At 41.3% G+C, this 18,442-nt stretch overlaps 1 protein-coding gene across 1 annotated transcript in view; it reads right to left on the reverse strand.

The window, feature by feature from the left end:
• Positions 1–3,480: 3,480 nt before the first annotated feature.
• Positions 3,481–18,442, reverse strand: part of Mbd2 (methyl-CpG binding domain protein 2) — a 52,290-nt gene continuing 37,328 nt past the window's right edge. Inside the window, exons 4-7 of the mRNA XM_048419685.3 lie at positions 13,077–13,167; positions 11,645–11,822; positions 6,846–6,984; positions 3,481–3,950 (exon numbers count right to left, since the gene is read on the reverse strand). Coding sequence (XP_048275642.2) covers positions 6,858–6,984; positions 11,645–11,822; positions 13,077–13,167 — 396 coding nt within the window. The 3' untranslated portion in view covers positions 3,481–3,950; positions 6,846–6,857. The remainder of the gene's footprint in view (positions 3,951–6,845; positions 6,985–11,644; positions 11,823–13,076; positions 13,168–18,442) is intronic.

Consider the following 18,442-nt stretch of genomic DNA (forward strand, 5'->3'; position numbering starts at 1 on the left):
AATCACCTTGATTCCAAGTCCCAATTCTACAGGGAACACCCTGGATTAACTGACACCTGTTTCTTCCTGTGGACTCTGCAGCAACAGAAATGAACTATGGGGAAGAGGGGGTAATAGGGTGTGTGTGGAGGGAGAGATAGATAGATAGATAGATAGATAGATAGATAGATAGATAGATAGATAGACAGACAGACAGACAGAGGTATATGTATCCATATTTATATATATGTACGTACACACACACACACACACACACACACACACACACACACACACATCCCAGAGGTGGAAGTGAACTGAACAGCCCTGTTGAAGTTTAGGAGGAGGGGGTCTCCTGAGATCACAGTATTGTCTTCTGACTCTAGGGGGCCCCAGACAGTCCTCTGTGTTCCCAGGCACAGCAGAAGGACTGAGCAACTAGTTGCTTCAGCAGTGGTGAAGGGTGTAAGAACTAAACTCTGAAAGCTCTCAGGCCCTGCCACCCAGTCTAAAGTCCTTCGTGTCCAGAGCCACAGCTGTCCTTTCATGGGTGAAGTCATTGACGATGATTTACACAAATATGTTTCAAAGCTTCAAAATTTATTGCTGTACATTTCCTCATAGCATTCACTATGGAAATAGTGCAAATATTTATTTTGAACTCTATAGCATTTGAAAGATCACAAAGCTTTTCATATCTTTTGCAATCATTTATGAAGATCTATATTAAACTTGTATTATTTTTAAAATTTAAACATTATAACATTCAAAGAGATTATATAATGTTTTCTAGAGGAAAAAAAAACTTCTGGAAGCCATTGGGCACTCTCTGTCTTGATAAAACTTGTTTTCTACCTGCACGAGTCTTTTATTCACCCACAAACTCATTCAACAAATCCTTACTGACAAGCACATTCCAGGCATTGTCCAAGGCCCTGGGGGGCGTAAGATGGAAAGACACCAGCTCTTTTACTTTGATTACAGATCATACTAGAGACAGACATGCATAACACTTTTTACAATACAATAAAGTGCCTCCGCAGAGGTGTTTACAAAACACAGTGAGAACGCAGACAAGGACGAGAACATCTGCCTGGAGAAACTGGGGCAACAGCACAGACGGACGGACGAGGTCGCCATTGAGCTGACACTGATCCGCGAGCAGGAACTTGCCATGTAGACGGGTAGGCAGAGGGAGTAACAGACGCTGAAGCCCGGCAGAATTTCAAAGGAGAAGTGATGTGGCTTTTCTTGAAGGGAAAGGCAATGGGGACGGCCGCAGGACGAGGCTGACTACGTGCAATAGGCTAAGGGCTCGGGCTGTACCAGGAAACAGCCTTGCTCTCCTGGAGCTCACATTCTACTAAAGAGACACAGAATCAACAAATCGAACACAGGTTTCAGAATTCTCTACAGAGAAACAGGGTATTGAAAACAGAGCAAGGAAGACAGTCAGGGTTACCAACAAACGCCTCTTGAAAGTAACAGGGAGGACGGTGACAGCATTCTCCTGAGTGTACCCGCTAAGTGCCAGGCGCTGTATCAAGCGCCTGGCAAACAGCATCTGGCGGAATCCTCACAACTCTATGAGGTAGGTATTGTTATTCCTGTTTCACCGAGGAGGGAAGAACTCAAGGAGGCTGAGGGCCCTGACAGGCTCCCTAACTGCGAAGTTCATGCTCTGACACTTGAACCTGCATTGAAAGGCATGAGGAACTCTAAGCAGGGAAGGGACGTGATCACCTCTGCTTCTTTGGAAACTATCTCTGGAGAGAAATGCAGGGGAACAGAGAGAAGAAGGAACAGGGAACAGCTAGAAAGGGGAAAGCTATTCAGAAGTCCAAAGGGAGGGAAGAAGGTTCCTGTGAACTCAGTGGTTGTGGAGGGAAGGATGTGAGGGGTGTGGCTACCTCAGCACTTAAAAGTAACAGGACTAAGATGCTGCAAGCACAGGAATGAGCAACATTTAACATCATCCCTGTATTTCTGTCTTGTCCAGCTGGAGTTGATTTTGAGCCAAGTTGAAGAATCCAAGATGATGGCGGGTTGTGGTGATAAAATGAATGTAATTTCAGACAAGTCCTGTGGGTACACTGGAAACATCGCAGCCTCATGCGATGGGAACTAAGACACCGCTTTATAATGGCTTTTACACCTTGTGTCTACCTGAGCGAAGGACACAGGGAAGAACGACTGAAGCTTTGTGGGATGGTCACTGTCAGTTTGCTTCAAAAAGTCTCTTTACAGAAGTTTGCATGGTGAGTCAGATTCTGTTGTAAAAAGAATATATGACTGCCAAAACGTGATCTCAAGACATAGCTGTATGTAAAGAGCTGGGGTTTGGGGTAGGAGAAGAACAACTTTTGGAAAGCCATTCTAATAGTGATACTAGCTCTTTAAGAAATATCAATGTTAACTCCAACATGCTTAGCCTGAGTCACTCTGATGGCCGCTAGCCAGGATCCTCTGGCTACAATCCTCCCAGAGCTGGCAAGTCTGCCATTCATCTACCAGCAGGGATGTTTCCAGAAAATGGGGGTCTAAGGCTCAGACATATAAATTCAGTAACCAGAAGTTCCAATAAGTATTGTTACAGACTGGCAATAAAGTTCCAAAACCAGAGCAGCCCAAACCGCCAGCTGGAAAGCTTTGGCAATCCTGCTGCTCCATTCTCCCCTGGGAATGAAAGACTGCTGGGGGTTCTGGTAATAAAGGGTGCAGGTGACACAGAAGCACAGGTGGTCACACCTTGACTACATTACTTCAGGTCTAATTTTATTGATTTGTGGTGGTGGTGGTGGTTTGGTGCTGGGATCTGAACGTAGGGACTCATGCATGCTTAACATGAGTGCTTATTTAAAGTGAACATAAATACCGCATAGGTCTGATACACAAATACATGAACTATCCCTATAAAACAACATTACTGTGGCTCCATTTTTCACAATTTCCTTATAGCCACTCCCTCTTGTCTTTGGCTCAGATCAATTTAAGTATGTTTTAATTTAAAAACTCACTGAATAATTTGATGCCAGTTTTAATAAATAAATATCAAGCTATTTCAGTGGTAATGAAGTCAGGCTTCAAACAAAAGAAAGTAATACTTTGGTCAGATACTGATTAGTAAAGCTTCACACTCCGGCTCGTTACGCAAAGGATCTGAAGTGCTCTGCAGACTCAGTAAGCTATCGGGCAGCACCTAAAAGGGGGCCTTGTACCACTAGCTTGTGTCACAGGGAAGAACAAGCCTTACTTTTGTAGCACTATTCAAAGTACTGGTCACAGGCGAAAGAAGAAAACTGGATGGCAGGAGACACTGTGAAGCTTCTGGAGAGACAACCCCATAGAGAGAAGCCTGGAGGTGCACTGCAATACACCAGCTACTTCCTACCACCTCCATTTCCAGGCTAAGGCCCAGGGTCAAAGCTGAGCATTGGTCAGGAGTGCTATCCAGGGGCTATTAGAGTGTGTATTCTTTAACAGAAGAAGTTCCAATCCGTCTGTGAATATAATCATTTATTTGTCTTTACAGTGATGATGGAAGAATGTACAGGTATCTTCTTTCAATAAAGTATAAAAATCTGCTTATATACAGTGAAGTCATAATAATCTTTAATTGGGAAACTTATTTGGTACTCCTGATCTGTTTATATTAAAACTGTGGGGGAAACAAATTTCTCACGTAAGTGCTACATTTCCAGTAGATTGCACCTGGCATCAGAAGCTCCACTTCATTTTAAGGGTCCTGCGTGCTATTATAAAAGACTAATTTTAAGTCCTAGGACTCAAAATAAACATCATTTGGAATAATAGATATATACATCAAAAATACATCTAAAAAGGCATTGGTTAGTGCTATTAAAAAGCTCTATGTGCTCAGGTACACTGTCTTCTTACAGGCGGAACCCGGTGGAAATGTTTTCATTCCGTTTCTAGCAATTTGCTCTTGGGGAAGGTCAGTCGAAAGTTACCTGTGGAGACAGAAGAACAAAGATTTCTTAGGTGAAAGGTCAGTAAGGCTCACTGAGAATCCCATCTGTACAGTCCTGAGACCGAGCTCCAGGACTGGATGGGGATGACTGGAGACCGTAAGTCACCAGATCCTTTATACTCCAGTATGTCATCCTGGTGACTTTTTATACCTAGTTCACTGCCATACATATTACTGCTTATACAATATTTCTGGTCTACAATTAGCTAAACCAGCATAGAAAGGAAACTTACAGGGCACATAAATAAAACATCCTAGCAGATATCAGCCAAACACAAGCATATTTCTGAGAAAATTCTACCTAATAATGATTTCTTGTGCTTCCCAGTGGTTGACGTGACTTTACAGCATTTGTGGCCATGCCTGAGATGACTGTGCAGCTGCAAACTCACAGTCGCATGTTTCAGCCCACACTTGTCACTGTCTCCTTTCCACAATCGCTCCTAAAACGTTTGATAGCCTGGGGACCTATCTATAAGTGCACAATGTAAGTAATACAGAAGATCCTGGCATGTTCCTTAATTAAATAAATAACCTAAGTAATTTAATAATAACCTAAGGGAGATCACCAACATGAGAAGGCTAGCATGCCCAGGAAACCAAATCTTAGAAGACTTCATCTGTTACGAGCCATGTGAAGCTAGCCAGCCTTGCCTGTAAGCTAGCTATAAGCTAGAGCCCCACCTCTTTTACACATAAGAATGAACATCTAAACAGGTTGTGTAATCCAGGTTCTTAAGGACTTTGTATGCATATAGACTAAACAAGTAGGTTATGTGAATGTAATTTTAATGTTTAAGAAGTATTCTAAGTTTTCCACAAGCTACAAGTCTAATGGTCTGGTCTAACAATGTCTTCTTAAGGTCAGAATATAATATACATAAGTCTATGGTTATTGAACATATAAAATAATGGCCATTTTTAAGGCTTAATTAAAATTCAATTATTCTCAATACTTAGTTACTAATGAGAGATGTGCACTGTATGAGGCAATGAACGGGTGCCAGCTCCTGTCCACGGAGGGGCGCCTTAACACCTGCCTGATAACATGAGCTGTCTGAGTGCTGCCTGCAGAGCAATCTAGAAGACAATCACCAAGGAAGCAGCGGTCTAGTTATGTCTTAGCTACAGGGCTCCTGCCTGTCCGTGTTGATTTCAGGAGTAAATTCCAAAAGAGAGGAAAACAAAACAAACAAACAAAAGCCAAACTGACAGAAGAGATGTGCCACCCCAGATTACATCTTGCCATGATGGCATAAACTATATCCTGGGAACAGCACTCATGCAGACTCCCTCACTGGCTACAGGGACACTGGCTAGGGCCTCAGAGCACAGGAGCCTGCTCCAGATTTCTCTCTCTGAGAAATATAACACACACTGAATGAACACATCGGATTCCTACAGTGTGACCTTTCAGCCTGGAAAACAAAGTGCAAACTGTCTCCACGGTGCCTTCCTAGCCTGAATGAGTACATAAACAGTTTAAAATACAACTGAACCAGACTCCCCTAGTAAGGACATAAAACATTTAAAACTGGACTAAACTGGATCTAAAATAAATTTATGGTCAGGAAATGGGGTGACTGAATGTTTGCTGTCCCTGGACATGTAAACAGCAGATATTATATTGACTTCCTGGCTGCACTGTCATCACAGTATTGGACACTATTAAAATAAGGAGAGGCACTCAAGGAAAGGGAAGGGGATGCTAACAATTACACCCACCTTCTCTCAACTCCCTATCTGTGCTCCTCTAGCGAACAGGACTCCCAGGCAGCTGCTCCACTGGAAGCCTGATTCTCTCCACTGCTGTCTCAAACTCACTTCCAATCAGCCACCAATCAGGCTGATTCTACCACCAAATACATGTCTCAAATCTACCTTTCCCTACCTGCATCTCCTATCACCTTCAGAAAGCTACCCCTGTTCCTTATGAGACTACCATAGCAACATCTCAACTGGTCTCCCTGCCTCCAAGCTTTCTCTACTCCAAGCCAAATAAGCAAGTATGAGCATACCTTCTGCTAGAAGTCCTGACTGACTCACAGGTCTTTCTGATTAGATCTGCTGCCCACACGTCACCCTCCCCCACCCTCTACATTACAACCTCTTTTCTCTGAAGAAGCCAATCTTCTCTCTGTTAACCCGCTAATCAAGTCACTTTCCACCGTGTTCCACTAGACTCAATTCTACTTGTCTTTTAGGACCAAGGTAAAAAAAAAAAAAAAAAAAAAGATCCTTCCTCAGAGTAACTTTGCTGAGCCTTGGCATCATGTTCTGCTCTGCTGTCTCTCCCTCTGATATTCGGGTTCAGAGGGAACAAGTCATTGGCATAAGGATGGCAGAAATTAAAAGAGATCTTGCCAAAACACAAGAGAGGAGCTGGAAAGCAAGATGAAAGCGACAGAGTGTGATCACTCAACAAAACAGAACACACACATAAACAGAGCTACATTTGCATCTTTAAGGAAAATTCATGTTATACTTGTCACCGTTCTGCCTGTTCTGTACCTAACGTGTAGTATGAAGGATCTACCTAACGGGTAAGATTTTGCTCATCTTATTGCTGTAATTCTAAGGAGAGCATGCCATCCCTCTGTAGGCAAGTGGGGCCAGACATTCCTCTGAACCCAAGAGTCCCTTCCTCTTTCCTCTGCTTTCTTACAGAACATCATCAGCATTTTCTCACCACTGATCAAAACCATATGAAGTAGACCAAAGATTCCTTGTAGGTAGCTACTGTGGCAAGAATGTCCTCACAGAATCAGGACAGAGAGGGGGACACATGAAGGACCCATGAAGGGAACAACTACATTAGAGTACTGAGCAAACTATGAAGGGAAACCGCCGCTAGTCTCTGCGCCTGTTTGCTGACCTGATCATATTCTTAAGCGTCATCTCCACTGTCCATATCGATGTCTACCTCCTCCGTGTCAGCAGCCCGGGACAGGATGTCCGCCATCAGTGCTTCTTCCAATTTCTTGCGTACTTGTTGGACTCGCTCTTCCTGTTTCCTTTTCAAAATCAGAAGGAAATGAAACTAAAAATTTGGAAAGTAATAAAAATGAAGCTACCCTGAGTACCCCCGAATCACTTAGAAAAGCACACTTGCTTAGACTCCCAAGTCTACCTCTATGCACACAAACCAAACACTGCAAGTTTCTCCAGAAAAAAAAAATTAAAGAACAGCTAGCTGTCCAAGGCCGGTGATCTCTAGGTGATCTCAAGAGAGTCTGGAAGGAACAGGTGAACTTCAGTGGCCTTTTCCTCAACGTCATGACTATCAAGTGTGTGAAGATTTGGAGTGATGAGTTAAAAATAAGTAGAAATAACTTGGAAGCAAAGATATGAGAGGACAATAACACAGAAAAGGAAGGGAGAACAACTTCTTAGGCGAGGCATCAACAGAGACGTGCTGGAGGCACAGCAGGCCAGGCTTGCTCTGGCCCTCTATGGCTGAGTCAGAAGACAGCAGTGCTGGGAAGCCAGGTCCACTGAAGGCTGTGACTGGGGACAGAGACGATCTCGTCTGAGATGAGCCTAGTAGGCCAAGACTATTATCATGACCTTCCCTAGCCTGGTGACAGCAAGGTGATCTCAAAGTGACAATACCTGCACATCATAAAGAAAGCCCTAAACCATTAGAAGAAAAACAAAACCCAGGATAAGAGGCTATTAGAATGCTCTGTAGGTTTAAGAAGTACAGGGGGTTGGGAATGATGCAATTTCCTGAGAAAGTAAGGAAACAGAAATCCAGAAGCAAGCAAGTAAGCTGGAGTGAAAAATAAGGAGGCAGAGGAAGCAGTGAGTGGGCTAGTTCCACGGAGAACAGGTTGTACCCTCCTGTGTGAGGAGACCAGGAATGGTTGGATGGATGCAGAATAGGAGAAGCTGCAGTAACAAGGAAAACAAGGGACTGCACTGGGGGTAGAGGAGAACCAAGTGGTTCCCTCCAATAAGGCAGACAGATGGCAGCAGTGTGCAAACCTGGGAGAGTTGACAGGGAGAAAAAACATGTTTTGAGGACTCCATCAAATCTCTGATATTAGCCAGCTGTGCAATCTCTTCGGTTCTAACACCCAGGACTGAATGACACTGCATCCAAGGTAAAAAGTAATAAACACCTTCTAGCTATGGAAATGCTTTACATTTCTTTATTACAACAACTAGCACAAAGGATGCCTAAGAACAGACCTCCAGTTCCTGAGTGAAGCTTTAGATCGGGCAGGCAGGAGGAAGGCAGTACGGGTCACATCAAATGAAACTGGAGTTCAGCAAATGCTCGTGTAATGGAGCAGGCTCCAGAAGAAAAAAAATGTTCATATCTTAACATAGTTTGTCTCCTCTCTGGCCCAGTAACTTGTAATTTATGCCAAATTACATATAAGTCACATTGGCAGTCTCATCCCTAAAGCCGGAACAGGAGAGTTGCCAGAATGACGCATCTAGGAAGACGGCTGGAGCACACTACATCTTGTACAGGAGGCTCTCTCCAGCTCTAATGTCGGTCGCTGAGTTTCTTTCACTTAAACCATGACAACAAACATGCTTGCTGTCGGGGTAGGCAGAATCCTACGACGTTCTCTAGGAATCTCCCACATCCCATATGTACTCCTTGGGCAATTTCTCCCCATACATGTGGGGGACATTTGTTGACATGGTGAGATATCACTCTATAGTTGGTTACTAATCACAGAATCACTAATTAATCATGAGAAAGCTGAATCTAGTGAGCCTACCCCAATACAAAGTGTCCTGAAAGAAAACTGTGAAGGTACAGAGAAGCCACACAGTGGAGAACTGAGGCCTTCAACAGTACAGAGCAGCCCTTTCCAGCAGTCAACAAGCAAACAGGAATCTCAGCCCCGGAGCACACTGTGAATTTCATATCAAGTGTCTGAACTTAACAAAAGACTCCATGCTCCAGAAGGGAAGATGGTCCAGACACCCCTGATCTCAGCCTAGTGAGGCTGAGCAAAGCACAGGCTGTCCAATCACAAAACTGTAAGCTTGTAAATGACTGAAGCTGTGATTCCCGAGAATGTTACTAAGTATCAGAAAACAATTATACCCATGACTGAAAATATAGTACAGTATGCTGAAGAGGTACACTCGATGCTGAGATGTTAACCAGGTGCTCACACAGAAAGCATACACTACACCTAGGATACACAGAGGATTGGCGGGCTCCCGTGCAAGAGTGAGCTCTTCAGCTAGCAGCTTTGCAGAAGCAAATGCCTGCCAGACGCACAAATGCCCGCCGGATGCAGGGAGGGGAAGAGCAGCAACTCTACTCGTGGTCACTTCTGAAGCTGTGCCAATTCAACAAGGAATGCTGCTTAATAATTCCTGTTATACCAGTTATCGCAAATGATTTGTTAGACAATTAACCCAAATCCCCGCCTGGCTTTAAGATTCCTCTACTATAAAAAGAGGAATATAAAAATTCCTCTACTATAAAAAGGTCTAGTCTTGAAGCCATTGGTATTCACAGTACCCCAGTGCAAACCTATAACAACTCGGTAAAAATCCTGATCGCTATCTCTGTGTTCATACCAAGAAGGAAAAAAAAACTTTGTTTCCCAGATAATTATCTTCCTCAAAGTCAAAATGATCCATAGAGCAACCTCATCTCTTGCTTTTTTATATTTTCTTTTTTAAAATTCTTCAAAAGCAAAGTTGATTGCAATTTCAGGAAACCAAAGAATATGAATATAAACTTAAATTTTTTTCTTTCTTTTCAAAAAAGATTATTTTAAAGTCGAAGGATCATTTTCCAATTATAGGCTCATACATTTAGGAACATTTCCGTATCAACCTTTATAGATTTAGATGGAAACAAATACAAACAGAAAACTATTTTAAATTGGATGATTCCAAACTGCCATCTGCTGGTTTCGTTTAGGAATGATAGTCCAGGAAAACTGACTGCAATTCAAATAGAAACAGTGAAGCACACATACATAATACAATACAATACAATACAATAGACTGAGGCATCACTATCATCCCTATAAAGTAATGGTACAAAAATCCCAAAGTCTCAGAAAGTAATTTCCTCATGATCTCACTATTTAGTATGTTACTTCTCTGAAATAAAAGTTGGCTTATACTTCAGGACGCTGCCAGCCCAAATAAGGTTTTCTTTTACTGTTGTTGCTTAACACCTGCTTTTGTGGCTCAGTCCTAAAAAGATTGAAAGATTTATAGAGGTAACTATATCCTCTCTTCATCCTGACTCTGTTTACCTCTTTGTTATGTCTTTATCATTTGCTTCCCATCTTGCTCTACTATATGAGTATTTATAAGCGTATATGCATGTGTATGTGTGGGTGCATGTGTGTATGCTTGTGGGGGGGAGGTGCGTGTGTATTTATGTGTGTGTGTGTGTGCATGGATGGGTGTGTGTCTCTGGAACAATTTGAATCTTCACATGTAACAATAAAGCAGTTATAAGCAAACCTCTAAACTGAGCTTGAATGAAATAAATATATTCATGATAACTAAATTGAACTTTAAAATGTCGTAAGGCAGCAAGGCTCCCACCTGCTTTAAAGAAAGGCCGGTTTGCAGACAAACCAATGCACAAAGAATCACAAAGGCATGGTGGAAAAAGTAAATGATGTGGTTTGGGAATAGAACACCTGTCTTGAATACTAGAGGCCTGGGTTTCAATATGAAGCACTATAAGAGGCAAATCAAAACTAAAAAGAACTGGCATAAAAGGCCTGATGGATGAAAGGGCCCATTAGAGCAGAGCTCCAGAGGCCAGGCTGTAAAGCTGGGGCTTTGAGAGGGTGACTCATCTGGTGATGACATACATCCTTGTGATGCTGACTCTCATTCAAAGCCTATTTTCAAGAATATTTTTCTTACAAAGATCTTTATCACATTCCATTCATTTCCGAGAAACTTTGTCTTAGTCAGGATTTCTATTGCTGTGATGAAATATCACGACCAAAAGAAACTTGGGGAGAAAAGAGTTTATTTATACACATCCATATCACTGTTCGTTACTGAAGGAAGTCAGGGCAGGATCCTGGAAGCAGGCGCTGATGAGGAGGCCATGGAGGGTGCTGCGTACCGGCTTGCTTCCCACGGCCTACTCAGCCTGCTTTCCTATAGACTAGGATCTCCAGCCCAGGGATGGCATGGCCCACAGTGAGTTGAGCCCTCTCACATCAGTAGCTGCCCTACAGGGTGCCTACAACGTGGTCTTACAAAGGCATTTTCTGAACTGAAACACCCTCCTTTCAAATGATTCTAGCTTGTGTTAAGTCAGCATAAAGCTAGCCAACACACTCTGTGAAACGCAAAGTATGATTTCTGATAGATTCATCCCTTATAGATTAGGATTCTTTTTTCAATCTAAAAGGCTTGGAACCAAAAGAAATTTCTTTTCCTCTACTTTATTTCTTTTCCTTTTTTTTTTTTTTTTGGAGGATTTGCATACACAGAGAGATATTTTGGGTATGGGACCTAAGACTGAACACAAAATTCACTTATGCTTCACATAGACTTTATACACCTCAAAAGGCTGAGACGTTGAACTTAGTTTTAAGTTTCGAATATAGGATGATCAACTGTACCTACTGTGACACTGAGCGTAAGGCTTTGCTAAAATTTATCTGGCGGCAAAACTGAGGTGTTTAAAGTTAAGTTACAATGCCTTACCTAATGTCTTCATCTGTGACAATGAAAGCTTTGCAGAGGGGTTGGGATGTGTTAAGCCATACAGCAGGGTTCTTTTCCACGGCCGCAGAGACTTGTCCTGTGATTGGTGCAGAGCTTGTGTGCAAAGCACTGGCCACAGCAGACAGAAGGGTCTCATCATTACTACCCGGACCGACTCCTGCAATGCAAAAGCAACACTGCTGAAAGGAAAGCATTCCTGTGCCAGCGGGCCGGCCACTGCCGCATAGAACCAGTATTCTTATGCTCATGTACGGTCATACAGGTAAACCTGACACCCGACAACGCACTGAAGAACAATACTTACCCATTTAACAGCTACTATGCACCAAATGATCGACATTAAACGACAAAACAGTTAAGTACTTTAAACAAAATTTCAACTTTAAAACACATTTCCAAAGGCCCTAAACTTCTGAAAAGTTCTGTGCATTTTCTCAAGAAGGGCCAACTATTTAAATACCTTAAAATCCCTATAAAATCACTATGCTATACTCAAGCATCCCTATGTACATAGCCTAGATCAATTTCTTCCTCTAGCTTTAATATCAATTTCCAAAAGGATCTCTATTCTTATTGTTATCCTGAGACTTCAGGGAATGTCAATGCAAGCATGGCATACCCAAACTTAATCAGTTTTTTCAAATGACCAAAAAAAGTTCAGATTCCTAGAAATAACTGCATACCTTCATGCTTTTAGGAACCTCTCCACAGCAAAATTTAAGTAAATAATTTAAAGCAATAATTCCTACAAAATACAAGAATGAGATAATAGCACAACTATACATTTGGAAGTCCTTTGAGAAATCTACACTAAGTCAAGATTGAGGACTGAAATTCTAGTCCTTGAAAAATAATGCAACTCTTAAATGAGGCATAACCATACGAAATGACAAGTAGACTGGCCATTGAGGCCCCTACCCCAGAATCCACTAGGCAACATTAAGGACCAAAGTGTAAGTTCCTACTGCAACTTACAGCAGCAGTTTGTAGAGATGTAGGAGGTCTTGCAGTCGTTCTTTTAGTGTAAGAAGATAAGAGAAAGAAAGTACTGGGGTAAAATGCTGCTACGTGGGAAGCAGAAAACTTGGGGAACCCTTTGTTCATCTGTTAAGGCTAAAAGCAGCACATGGGTTAAGGGAGATGACATGGCCAACCTGGAGCCAAACATTTCACACAGAAGAAAAATAAATCCTAGGTGACATAATATACAGAAGCATCCCTACAACACGTTAGTCATCTATGCTTTCCCTCGGTTTCTAGCACAAGAGGAATGTCATCCAGCAAAGCACATTGTCCCCCAAAGCAAAGGCCTACTGGTTCAGGCCAATTGTAGATGCACAGTACCTAATTACAGTGCCTGGTACACAGTAGGCACCTAATAAATATCTATTCAACTAAACTTAAATGATACCTTGAAGGCCTTTGGGTAGCTCCATGGTTTTTATAATTTGTTCTGTTACATCTGATGCACTAAGTCCTTGCAGTCTCTTCTCCCAGAAAAGCTGTAAGGCAAAATTCCACCATTAGTAGACACGGAGACATTGGCGTTGCTGAACAGTACAGTGTAAGTCATTTCAGTGGTTCCTACAGTTTTCTGATATTTCCTTACAGCATGCTAAATGAAACTTCAAACAAGAACTCTTTCCTAACTCCTTCTGATGAAATTACTCAAAAAGAGTTGTTTTGATTATGCGAACTCAACTGTTATAATATTACAGGTTGTTGTACGTTATAAGCTATACATAATTCTCATAAGGTATCTTCAAAAGAATGTCATAATTTGAATTTTTGAAAATTAATTTATCATAAAATGTCAATGTTAAAATTTACCAGAAAAAGAAAACAAATAACAATAACCAACATCTTTATGAAAACATAATTTTTCTAAAGCACTTAAATGTAGTCTTTTAATACACTTAAGGGGAAAAATATTATACTTATTGTTGATAGAAATTTTTCACAAATATCTTAATACCAGTCATGAATCACTTTCTCCCTGTCGCACAGGTACCTGGGTCACCAAACCACTCAGTGGTCCCAGATGACTGTTCTGCCCTTAGTGAGCACTCCCTGCCCCAGGGAGTCTACATACTTTCCAGATTTTATTCTTAGGTCTCACTGAATGTGTCCATCCATGTAGCATAGTCTCTGAGTTCCTATGCTTGTCTTCAGATGCATAATCAGCAATGGTTCTTATCCTCTTTCTTTTAAAATCTATATCATATTTACTGCAGACAAGGAGAAACAAAGAATTCTATAGGACCCTCTTCCTTCCTTTAATCATAGATGACAGCACATATTGCATAGTTGCTACTGAGAAATAATTTCTGTAATGAGGAACAATGGAGGCAACAGAATTAAGGTTGTGAAAGACACATGAGCCCATGTGAAAATTCTAGATCCACCACCTGTGAGGTGGACAGCACTGGCCATGTTTTACTTCAAGAGCTTTCATTCCCTTTTACAGACGTGGAAGCGATGGCTATCACACAAGATTACTGTGGAGAGTCAGTGAAGTAATGTATACCATGCACCTATAATACAGCAGTCATAAAACTTACTACATTTACTTTGAACAAGATTTAGCTACTTTGTATTTATAATAACCTCAAAACTAGCAGCAAGAGTAGACTCCAACAGACAGTCCTAAAGACCTTTCATGTACACTTATATAGTCATGTGTCTTACATATTTCCGCAAGTAATAGTCATAGTAGAAAACTTAGACAATTAAGCAGTCAGTCAATACTTGGGAGATGTAAGTATATTAATCAAGAATTCAGTGAAAATATGATGATTATCATAAATGTCCCAAGAAATCCTTTCCCCATCCTATTTACACCTTGGTATGAAAATGTTTTGTTTTTAATACCAGTTATTCTTTTTAATAAATAAAATAAAATCTAGTTAAATTCTTAATTAATATATGCCGAATTTACAACTGGAAGATGATTGTCAATAAAGTGTTTGTCTTGTAATTATGAGGACCTGAGTTCAATCCCCAGAATCCAAGTGAAAATTCCAAACATAGTGGCATAGGAGTGTAATCCTAGCACTGGGAGGAAGAGAGGCAGATCCTGGGGATTGCTGCCACATCAGTCAGCTTAGGCCAACTGAAGAGACAGGCCATTAAGAGAATATGCCTCAAAGGAGGTGGATGGCACTCATGAGGATAAGAGATGAAGTTGCCTTCTGTGTGTGTGTGTGTGTGTCTCTCTCTCATAAACACATAAACACACACACACACAAATATGTGTGTAGAACCCAAAGATACATATGTGTATATTATGTACACACTACTGTTTTGCCAGTTCATATTCACTGGTCAACTCACTACAGAAAACTGCCTATGTACTAGACATGTGCAAACTCTTTCCCTTGCAATGACTCTCTAAACCCTATAGTATAATAACGATCAACTCACATTCACATCATAGTAAGCTAGGTATAAGCTAAGGGATAGAGGAGGCTGTGCAAGGCTTATGTGCTGGTATTATACCATCTTACACTGTATAGTACTGCCACATACACCGAAGACTTGGGCATCCTGTGGATTCAGATATTAGAAGGTGGTCCTAGGACCAATCTCCTGTGGAAGAAATGACTCTATAACATAATTTGTAAAAATAAAACTACAGTACCAAAAAAAAAGTATGGGGACTATGGGTGGTTATGATTTCTAGTATTTTACACCTAAAATTCTAATTCCAGATATTAAAAGATAATTTTTGAACTTACCAATTTTAATTTTAAACTTCTTGTCAATCATAAAGAAAATTATACAAAAAGCTAGAAGAAAATAAAGTACTGAACTGGAACATGGGTACATGTGTCTAGTTTTTAATAGACTGTAACAGTGCTGCAGCAGCTCCCCAAACTCTATGATCTATTTTCACTATCCTCAGTCAATTTATAACTCACAATCCTTGGGGAGAGTAGGGAGGGGGAAAGTCGTCTTTTGCCTAAATCAGATGTTCTCAGCCTTCCTAACACTGCAACCCTGTAATAGAGCTTCTCATGTTGTGGTGACCTCCAACCATGAAATTATTTCTGTTGCTACTTCATAACTATAATTTTGCTACTTTTAGTAATCATAATGTAAATATCTGCTAAGCAAGACATCTGATATGTGACCCCAGTGAAAGGGTTGTTCAACCCCAGAAGGGGTCATGACCCACAGGTTGAAAACAGCTGGCCTAAATGTTTCTCAAGGTCTTCATAAACTTGAGCTGTTTACTAGGAATAGATTATGTTCCTCTGAAGTTTTCCTCAGTCAACCCATGTCCAAGACCGAAATATTCAAACTGGAAGTTTTTCCACATCTGCGAGGTGGCCTACTTTCTTTTCTATGCTGTGATAAAATACCCTGACAAAAAAAATTTGAAGAGAGAGATGGTTTATTCAGCCTATAATCCAGGTTACCATCCTTCATTTTAGGGGAAGTCAAGGCAGGCAAGGCAGAAACTTGGGCCATTACTCATTCAACGAAGAACAGAGAGTGTATGTATGCCGACCTCTAGGGTTCAGCTTACTTGCTTGGTTTTTGGTTTGTTTTGGTTTTGCTTTTGCTTTTCAAGACAGGGTTTCTCATGTACAGCGCTGGCTTTCCTGGAACTCACTTGGTAGAATTCTGGCCTTGAATTCACTGAGATCTGCCTGCCTCTGCCTCCCAAGTGGTGGAATTAAAGGAGTGCACTACCATTGCACAGCTGCTTTCTCCACTCTTAATATAGTTCAGAACCTTCAAGCCAAAGAAATGGTACTGCCCACAGTGAGCTACACACACGTCAATTAACGTGATCAAGACGATTCTCCACAGACACGTATACAAAGATAATTTGGACAACCAGACCTAGATAAAACTCTTGGGAACTCTCTTCCCCAGGGATTCTAGATTGTTTCAAGTTCACAAAACTATCACAGGAGTTCCATTTCACCATAACTGCCTAGACTCTCTCAGTACATTGTGTAAACACTAACATTGTAACTAATTCTAACATGAAAATCTGATATTACCTGCTTAATTCAATGATTTTTCTCAACTTAATCTTGTTGCCTGCTCTGATACCTAATGCTCAATAAATATAATACTTAAGAGAAACATTGATTTAATAATTGGATCAAGTCCCAAAATCAATACACTATCACCTTGGGTTATTAAGTACCTTTCTAATCCTTACCAACAAAATCCCTATGTGCCTCTAAATTCTTCTTGTCACACTCCAGAATACTAGAAAAATCAGATAGCTCCCAAGTGAACATCACTTTTTATTGCCCAGGGTCTCAGCAATGGCCTGTCAAGTAAACTACCTGACTGTGGGAAAGTACCAGGTGGGATTAAACATTACTCGTACATAAGCACTAAGCACCTAAAACGCTGGCAATGGACAACGCTGGAAGAGCATCCTGGTCAGTGCGAGGCTGGCGCCTCACTGCTCCTTCTCGAGGGTCTTGGTTTAGTACGTGCATTAGGGCATTATCGGGCACAACTGCCTACACTTTATCTACCCTGGCCTCCCAAAGAGGCAAATTGGATGGTGTGTCACCAAAGCCATTTCTTTTATGAGACAAGCCACCAAATATGTCAACTGTAAGTAAAACTAATCCCAAATATAGCATCTTTGTTTTTTAACTGCTGAGGTTTAATTTGGACTTTGGGAATATATTAATTTGTCTTTTGAAAAGCATCATTATACCTGTCATCACCCTGAGAACATTAACTCACTCTGTGAACAGATCTACTCTGAGAAAGTCAGGTGCATGGTAAGGCACTGAGTCCTGAGTGATGAGTGTTGCTGAATGAACAGGGCCAACATACTAACCTCAATATTAGAGAACTGGGCAAGAAGACGTAGCTCTAGAAAATGTACAGGAATATTCTATAGGTACACAGAAATGGAAAATAATGCCTACCCAAAGAAGTAGCTTAAGCAGTAACCAGCATTCCTTAGTTTTACAGAGTAGCCAAAGCGGGTTATCTGAACTGTATATACTGAAGCCTGACTCTCAGAAACTCTACAGGACTGTGTTTCAGCAATCAATTGTTGTTCTGTTTTGTTTCTAAGACCGTTAGGTGATTCTGACGTGGGCATAGGAAGCCTAGTTTAAGGTGTGGTGAGAGAACAGTATTATCCACAGAGCGGTGGTGTACTGCCAACACCACAATTGCACATTTCAGCTCCAACTATGCTTGAAGATACAAAGTATGAATTGTCCTCTCTGCCTGAGTCTAGATGACAATAGCGGTCTCCTCCCATTTTATTTCACTGTAGAAAGATATGTTAAAGTAGTCAAAATTTTACTGATTGTATAAAGAAAGGGCTCACCCAAAGTTCAGCTGTGCAGCACATCTATACTCAGCCACAGGACCTCAGTGGCATAGGGGGAGGAGCTACAGCTGACAACCACCACTTAGTGACCCACAAGCCCAGCCCTATGGTAAATGCTTTATTACAGGAATTTAGTCACTCTTTGCTGTATCATTTTGGAAAACATAAATTCACATTTATAGACAAAGAAACTGAGGCTTGAAGGGGATGAACACGAAGTGAACAACGCAGCTAGAATCACCCCAGGTTCTGATAACTAAACATCCTGCTCCAGACAACAAAAGCCGGAACAGCACTCAGTGTCTGCTCTCCACAGGACACACAGCACGGCCTTGGACTACTCTATGTGACGTATTTTACACATGAATGACAGATTTATACCTGTTAAGAAAACTACTGAGTTAGACTGAAATTACTTAAAGTACAAGATCCATTTAAGGAACCTACAT

This window comes from Myodes glareolus, chromosome 13 (genome assembly GCF_982192425.1).
Source record: "Myodes glareolus chromosome 13, mMyoGla1.1, whole genome shotgun sequence".
Classification (NCBI taxonomy): Eukaryota; Metazoa; Chordata; class Mammalia; order Rodentia; family Cricetidae; genus Myodes; species Myodes glareolus.